The sequence below is a fragment of the Pyrus communis genome, chromosome 16, assembly GCF_041283825.1.
Source record: "Pyrus communis isolate YQ-2024b chromosome 16, ASM4128382v1, whole genome shotgun sequence".
Classification (NCBI taxonomy): domain Eukaryota; kingdom Viridiplantae; phylum Streptophyta; class Magnoliopsida; order Rosales; family Rosaceae; genus Pyrus; species Pyrus communis.
The window spans coordinates 15740001-15747612 of NC_142580.1; the positions used below are offsets into that span (position 1 = coordinate 15740001).

The 7612-nt window shown below is 37.0% G+C and overlaps 1 protein-coding gene across 4 annotated transcripts; it reads right to left on the reverse strand.

Annotated features, from left to right (window-relative positions):
* Positions 1-2369: 2369 nt before the first annotated feature.
* LOC137732401 (uncharacterized) lies at positions 2370-7154 on the reverse strand. 4 transcript variants are annotated; one of them, XM_088687266.1, is made up of 6 exons: positions 7024-7154; positions 6450-6549; positions 3935-4759; positions 3158-3343; positions 2890-3015; positions 2370-2733 (listed from the first exon to the last, which is right to left on the reverse strand). In XM_088687266.1, exons 2-6 carry the CDS (start codon positions 6492-6494, stop codon positions 2626-2628), a joined length of 1290 nt encoding a protein of 429 aa, XP_088543392.1. In that variant the 5' UTR covers positions 6495-6549; positions 7024-7154; the 3' UTR covers positions 2370-2625. The 4 variants fall into 4 exon arrangements, with proteins under 4 accessions (XP_088543392.1, XP_068327811.2, XP_088543393.1 ...); XM_068471710.2 differs by lacking the exon at positions 7024-7154 and having other exon boundaries at positions 6450-6961; XM_088687267.1 differs by lacking the exons at positions 6450-6549; positions 7024-7154 and adding an exon at positions 5102-5380.
* Between the last annotated feature and the right edge of the window lie 458 nt (positions 7155-7612).

The window sequence follows — 7612 nt, forward strand, 5'->3', positions numbered from 1 at the left end:
AACTAGATATGAACTTGGACTTTAGATTGGGTTGTGGATTACTTATGGTTTTGGGTTGACATTGATTCTCAACAAGGTCATGGTTGAGTTGGAAAATACGGCAGCGTTGCTTTGCAAAAATCTCTCTTGAAGATCGGCTCATAGGATGTGGAAAAAAGGATTAAAAAATGAATTAGCATTTGAAACCTGCTCTGTTACCGTGTAAAATAAATATAATTGGCTGGAATAAATATTTCATTGATACAAGAATAAAACATATACAATTACATATCCTTGTACAACAAAAAAATCCTTCTACAAGTCAGGAGTACAATTACAATTATAAATCAATGCTAACTAATTTACCATATTTGTCTAACAAATTCACATCTTCCACTCATTTGGCAACCCATTAATACATATCTATGAATTAGTTACTTTCTCTTGTTAAACTTGCTATATATCCTGGCAATTTCTTGCACGACCCCTTAACTCGATATGAAATGACACGAGAATAACAAGTTTCGAGTCAATCCGTTAACGAATTAGGTCATTATCGGGTTACCCGTTAATAATACGTTAACAAATCTGGTCGTTATTAGGTCACCCTTAAGGTAATGGATATGGTACGAACATCACCTGTTTGCAAGGTTTAGACATTAGATATGACAATTTCTTGCATAACACATCAACTTGACATGAAACGACTCGACCCGTTAACTAGCTGGTCATTATCGAGTCACCTGTTAAGAACCCGTTAACATAACAGTTTTGAAATGACACGATCCATTATGATAACATGTATGGTATGAAAACGACACAAACACGATAAACACGACTCATTTGCCAGGTGTTGACCGGTGCATGATTTGTTACTCTTATCCCAAAACCAATATTCCCCGCACTGTGAATAATCAAACATCCAAATTTTTGTACGGCAGGGTGGAAAGAGGGGGACCAACTGATTCCTTAATTGGGTAAATATGTAATTATGCATTCATGCATGTGCAGTGCGAGAAAATTAGGGCAAATTTGCAATTGAACCTTGTTTTTTAAAGTTTGGTCAATAAACGCTCTTAGTGTAAATGATATTGTTTATTGAAAAGAAAAAAAAAAGGTTTGGTTGACAAACGACAACAAAAGGCTTGTCTATTTAGGGGAGCCGTCTAACATAACAAATCTTGTTGAAAAATTAAAGGCATTTTGCCTGCAGTCTGTAATTTTTCCATACCTAACGATGAGCAATTAACGGAGCACATTCTCGTTTCAAATCTCTCTAGATTTCCCAAAAGTAATGGCATGTGGGCTTTTGGTTTTGACCTTCAAAATTATTGATGCAGAAGAACCTAGGACAATCAAACATGTCCCTTTCAATTCTTCGTTATTACGGTTTTTTTGTTTTTTGATAATTATGATATGGTGATCTAACTAAGTATCATTCAAACTCAAGATCTGTCAATATGTAGTTGTACAACAAAATCAACAAGATTACAAAGAGATATTGGGTCATTAAACCAAAACAATAAGCACAGCCCAAATCCTTAGCTCATGCTTATTCACTCATTACACCAAAACAAAACCCAATAGCAAGCCTAGATTGGAATCCATCAAAATCAAGACCTTTAAACGGGGAATGGGAACTCATTAATTTAACAAATAGTATTACGAGTCCACGGCGATGCCGATGCCGATGCCGATGCTTATGCAATCTAAATGTCAGAACTTTGTATCAACACACGATAAATTGACAAATATTGTTGGTTTATTTCTTGATAGCTTAAGCTTTTGGGGTTTCTTGTTGTCTATCATGATATCAGAGCTTTTTTGCAACATGTTCCGAGTTCAAGTCTGCATTCTCTACTTCTTTGTTGTTTGTAGTCTTCATTGATCTACCTCTCCATGTGCAAGAGAAGCACGCACATGCAACAGAGTATAAGCTTGATGTACATTATCTCATTCCTTGACAAGTTAAGCTTTTAGGGTTAGTGATTGTCTAACAAACACGACCACAAGAACAAGGAGAGTGACAATGAAAGCACTAACAATGGAAGAGCTAGGATGGTTCCATGTAAAATTGAACCAATCAAAGGAATAAGATCAAAACTTAGGGGTTCATGCGATAATCATTTGGTTTTTGGTTTTCACATTTTGTGCTTGTGGGAATCAAACTCTTTCTCTATCTCTAACCCTATTTTGAATCATGGGCTTTAAAGTTCTAAGAAACTTTAGACTCGATTGTTAAAAAATGCACTACAAGAACACAATCATTGAAATACTCAAGCACTACAAAGTTACTACTAAAAGTCCCGAGCCTTGTAGGTAGAACTTCAAAGTCCCTCGTTCAAACTCACCCTAAAAGTCTCTCGGGGTTCATAAAAATTTAAGTCTCTATACAATGGTTCCACTAGTATTCAAGTAAGATGACATGAAATGTACACCTTACAAGGTTTGAAGTTTGTATAAGAAATAGTATCCTTACATTGTTAAGCACTTTCTCTATACTTTCCTCCTGACTCAATTATCTACATGAATAATATATAATGACCCAATTATTCATATTTTTTATTAAACCAGGATATACAAATCACTGGTGGAAACGGGGTCCTGCAAAATTGGTAGGTTATTAATCTAGTACTATTATACTACTCAAATCCAGGACTGGATTGGGTAGCTGCATTTGAAAGAGTTCACTCCACTGATATGAGCAAAGATATCCGAGGAATCAGCCAAATCCTCTTCCTCTTTCACAGCTACCTGTAAGAATATTTACTAATGTCAGATGACTGGAATGCAATGGACAATAACAAGACTTTGAAAGGTATCAAGATGCCGAGGATAATATAATTCGTATTATTTTGAGAATTGTTTCTTGCAAGATAAGGTATGTGTTAAAAGTGTACGAGGCATTACTTCATCATCTTCATCGTCTTCATGATTGCTTCCAGCAGATCTGTGGGTCTCTCCAAAATCATCGTTCTTTGCAAATCTTCCTCGGACTCGAGGTCTGCTGTCAGCAAGTGTTTTGCGGCAGGCATACTGCATATTTGCTTGGACATTAGTGAGAGTTTAACCCTAATCCCTAATTACTACGCACATAGTAACATACATGCACACATGCAAATATGAGTAAAGGCATATGCTTTTCACACATGTTTTTCTAGAGAGAGAGAGAGAGAACCTTGATTTTCTTGGTGAAGTTCCTCTCATTCCTTTTCTTCATGTACCTGTGGATCTTCTCTTTCCTCTCTTCAACAGAGAGCTTGCCTACTTTAAAATTTGGGTCTTCGGCTATTGGAATCTCAGTTGTTAACGAAGTAGAGTTCCCACCCCCACTCACCAGTTGCTGACTCTCAGCACTAAGTGCCTTTTGTAGAGATTAAAGGTGAAAATTACACCCAAAGAAAAAGTAGCAATGAAAAATAACATTAGTCCCTTCTAGTGCACAAGAAAGAAAATATGTCCTTATTTCGATGCTAAGCGTGCTGATATTATTCGGTTAATTTGAATGTGATACCACTTTCTCCAGTCGACATGCAGATGGTGACAGTTCAGAAAAAACAGATAAGCAGTGGCCCCTACGAGGGTTTACAACGCTAAGTTCCCATCGGTTGACTTTAATGGCCAACTAAAGCTCATGAGAGAGACAGGACTAAAATGCAGAGAGGTTTTCTAAGAGGGCAGGTTCTTCAAGTTCTTCAATTTTCAACAACTATTCACCACAATTGTTAAAAACTCAACAAATCAACTTGATATAGCAGGAGAAGGGTAAAGAGACTCCATAGACCTTTTCTGTTAGTTCTATATGGTGTATTAAACTTCATTCTTGATTTTAGTTTGAAACTTTGAAACCAAACTAAACTGTTTGATGTGTTTTTAGTGAGAAATAAAATGGTTATTTCTTAAATTATCTCCAAGTATCTACCAAGTACTAGAAGTTGCAAGCAGCGATTGGTACCTGAACCTCTTCGGGGTTAAAAACCCTCGATAATGAATCTGGACAGAAGATTCCACCACTGTCTCCCTGATATTCCAAGTCTTTCTGTTGCAGTTCAGAAGCCATAAGAATGCTGCTGGTGAAAATTCCAGTACCGTCAGCTGATAATGCAGCAGGATTTATAGGCCCAGTAGGCATGTAGGGTCCCATAGGAGGACCCATAAATGAACAAGGAGGAGAAGAAGGGTTAAAAGGAACATAAGAAGGCACTGAAGACAAGCAATCCTCTTCAAAAACCGATGCTAATGGAGCTGTCATAAGAGTTGGTACAGGTTCGGCAGGGTACTGTGAAAATCCCTCAACAACAGGATCTGCTAATGGCATTTGAGGTGGCACTTGAGAGAAATCAAATTGATCTTCCGGGTTTATGAGAAACGAAGGTACCGAAAAGGGTGGGGATGGAGAAAAATCAATGGAAGCTGATATATCATTGTCAATTTCCTCTTGGGAATCAAAGATTATGGAAAGGTTGCCACTATTGTTGTTGGTGGTATTAGCGGAGGTGGTTGCGGTGGTATTAACGCTGGCAGCAGCGGTGGTGGTGTTGGTGCTAGTAGTTGTGGGGGTTTGGGAAATGTTTGCGTCAGTATTACCATTGTTGTCTGGGTAGATACAGAACTTGGTTTCTATATCTGGGGGTAGTGAAAGGTTTGTTGCAAAGGATGAATTTTCTTCGTAGCAGCAATTTGGAGAAGTGGTGACCTCGGAATTCTGTAGGGTCTCTTGGAATAGTTCCGGGTCGCAAAATTCAAATATTTGAGCGCTAATCTGGCTAGAAATTTCATCCTGCAAGCAAAACATCAGAGTGCAAAATTAAAAATATGATTATCTGACAAAAATCCATGCAAAAAACCCTTGTCATCAACTATAAGATTGCAAAATAAAACCTTTTTGTTAAGTTCATCATTCATCATAATTTTTAACTTGTTAGACGAGATATTGATGTAGGCATGCTCCATCTTAGTACCGCAAATATATATGAACCTGCCTCACAGTAGAACTTCCCTCAATCCCTCCCTCGGATTTTTTCTTTCGATATGCATGAAGCAAGCATGTAAAAAGTTAAAAATAAATAGAAAGAATAGGACAGTTTTCCAATTTTTTTTTATATAGTTTCCATGGACCAACCTTCCATGTATATATATGATTCATTGAGCACATAAGTGTTCAAAAGAAGGATGGTTTTGGTGGTGGATTTTTTTGTGCAAAGTAGAAAATGATGTGCATTTGTGCTACATGTGACATGTAGGAAGAAAGTTGCCCAACTGCAGCTAGAAACTAAAGGAGTAAACTAAGAAGGAAGCTCATGGTATGTAAGTTTTGTTCAGTTTACAGAAACAACTCGGTCCGAACAAACAATCAGAATTTATTAGCAATTGGAAGAAAAGAAGCAATTATGTTATCCATGTGAAATGCTTGTCACACTAGGGCTCTCCTTTAACCATCTAAATCCAAAAAGATTGAAGATTAGAAAAGCTTATAGGAGAAGCATAAAAAGCTAAATATTCTCATTCTACTCCAATACGAAAGTGGGAAATAACTAGTAAGCAACCCTAAGACAATGACAATTTTGTGCGTATTATTGGCATCAAGGGTTGAAATAACTAGTAAGTCTATATAACCGGCTCGATGAGTGGTAGCACAAAATTGATGAGATTTGATTGTGCAATTTCTATTGACAGTAAAATGCCTTAACCCTACAAATTCTTTGGGAACAGAACTCTAGTAGCAGGTCCATATCGATACTATGAATGCACAGGATCAAAGTTTTGTATTTGCTTTAATTTTATTCCAACTAGTTGATCCAAAACTCAGAAGTACACGAGATGATGAATTTTGTGATTGTCAGAGATGTCGAAATCAAACAAGACATTCAAATTTGAATAATCCAAAATGCACACGCGACCGGGGAAGATAGAGATGCGAAAAGGATTGAGCAAAATGATGGTTACAGCACATATCAGAAATCCCAGAAAGAGGTGAAAGTGAAAGGGAATGGATATGAAAATTCCTTGCTTCTGGACCCCTCAACCAATTGGACCAAGAAATTTTGACCCAAACCAACTAAGAACATCAACATTGAACCCAATAAAGCATAAAAACATGTAACGAAGTAAAGAACAAATTGATTAGCATGCAATTATCTTTTAATCTGCGACTAATTCTGAAAACCACATTTGCAGAAATAAATGTCAAAATAATTAAGAAATACTTAATCTTAAGACTAATCCACAATAACCCATTTGCCGAAAGACACTAATTTGCAGATTAAACACAAACACATGTACATGTGTGTGTGTGTATATATATATGTATACATATACCTTAAAACTAATTCTGAAGAACCCATTTCCACAAACACACTAATATGCAGATTACTAAGATACATGCATATAAACACCATTATCAATCAGAAATCACTATATGAATGCATGCATGCATGAACGGAGAATGAGATTAAAAAATGGGACTTAACCTGCTCCTGCTGTTGCTGCTGCTGCTGGATCATATGCTGCAACATGATTTCCAAATCTCTCTCTCTAGGCTTCGAAAGATTAATCGAATTGGTTCGGCTGCTTAATTAAAAATTAGCAAAAGAATCAATGAGAGAAATATTGTAGGAATAATAATGCATTAATCAATATTTACATGCATAATTTGCTCCTCCTCACACGGACCCCTGTTTTATTTTCTGTGACCTCGATGGGATGAAACTATATGCAGAAGGAGGAGCCAATGCAAAAAAAAGTGCAAAACGCAAAACAGTTTTATTAAAATTAAATTAAATTAAATTAAAAAAAAAAAGCTAATTAAGCAGCTAACAATATCAAACCAAAATTTAGAGACAGACAGACAGGATAACGACAGAAGAAAAATAAATAGGGAAGGAAGGATGAGAAAAACAGATAGAAAGAGAGAGAGATTAGGAGGTTATAATGAAGAGAGAAAGAGGAGAGAGAGAGAGAGTCAGCTAAGAAAATGGAGGGTGTGGGGTGGCTGGAAACTTTAGTTATATACTGAAATATAAAACGATAGGGGTGTGTCCGTACTTAGCCGTCAAGGCTGGCACTGGTCAACCCGAGCTTCGCGGGGGATCGCAAGTTTCTGAGTCCGTACGTGCCGTGGCACTCTGGGTGAACACAACTGAAGGAGACGGGACACGTGGCCAACTGGGTCGTGAAGCATTCAGCAATGGCGAGTGACCTGGCTTCCTACTGGATTTTTTATTTTAGCAGGTTATGGTTTTCTGAGAACTTCCTTAACTCGCAAGAGTCAGAGCAGAAATTGGCTGACCAATCCCTTTTGCCCTTGCCTTTTGCCCGATTCTTTGAACTGTTTGTTTTGTTATTTGGTAAGTCCCGATTCTTTGAAAGGTTTTGGTGAGATAATGAAACTATCATGAAAAATGGCAAACTTTGCTTCTCTTTTTGCTTTCTTTCTGTTTTCTTTTTGGCACATTTTATGGTTGAAATTCCTTGAATAGCCTTTTATGGATGGAATTGTTGTGCTGTGCAATGTTTTGGTTTTAGATGAGACTCAAGGGCTGATTTGGTAAAACAATAATATTGGATTCACTTAGATTTTGAAATGTTAATAACAGCTCATATATAATGCAATATTACGCAATTTTACTCAGAT

What these genes read in the sequence shown, in the direction of transcription:
- LOC137732401 (XM_088687265.1), bottom strand. Translation starts at nt 4,932, where the DNA reads ATGGAGCATGCCTACATCAATATCTCGTCTAACAAGTTAAAAATTATG. An exon ending in ATGATGAACTTAACAAAAAG is followed by an intron (nt 4,760 to 4,860) that starts GTTTTATTTTGC and finishes TTTTGCTTGCAG; the next exon opens with GATGAAATTTCTAGCCAGAT. An exon ending in ACTTCACCAAGAAAATCAAG is followed by an intron (nt 3,016 to 3,157) that starts GTTCTCTCTCTC and finishes GCAAATATGCAG; the next exon opens with TATGCCTGCCGCAAAACACT.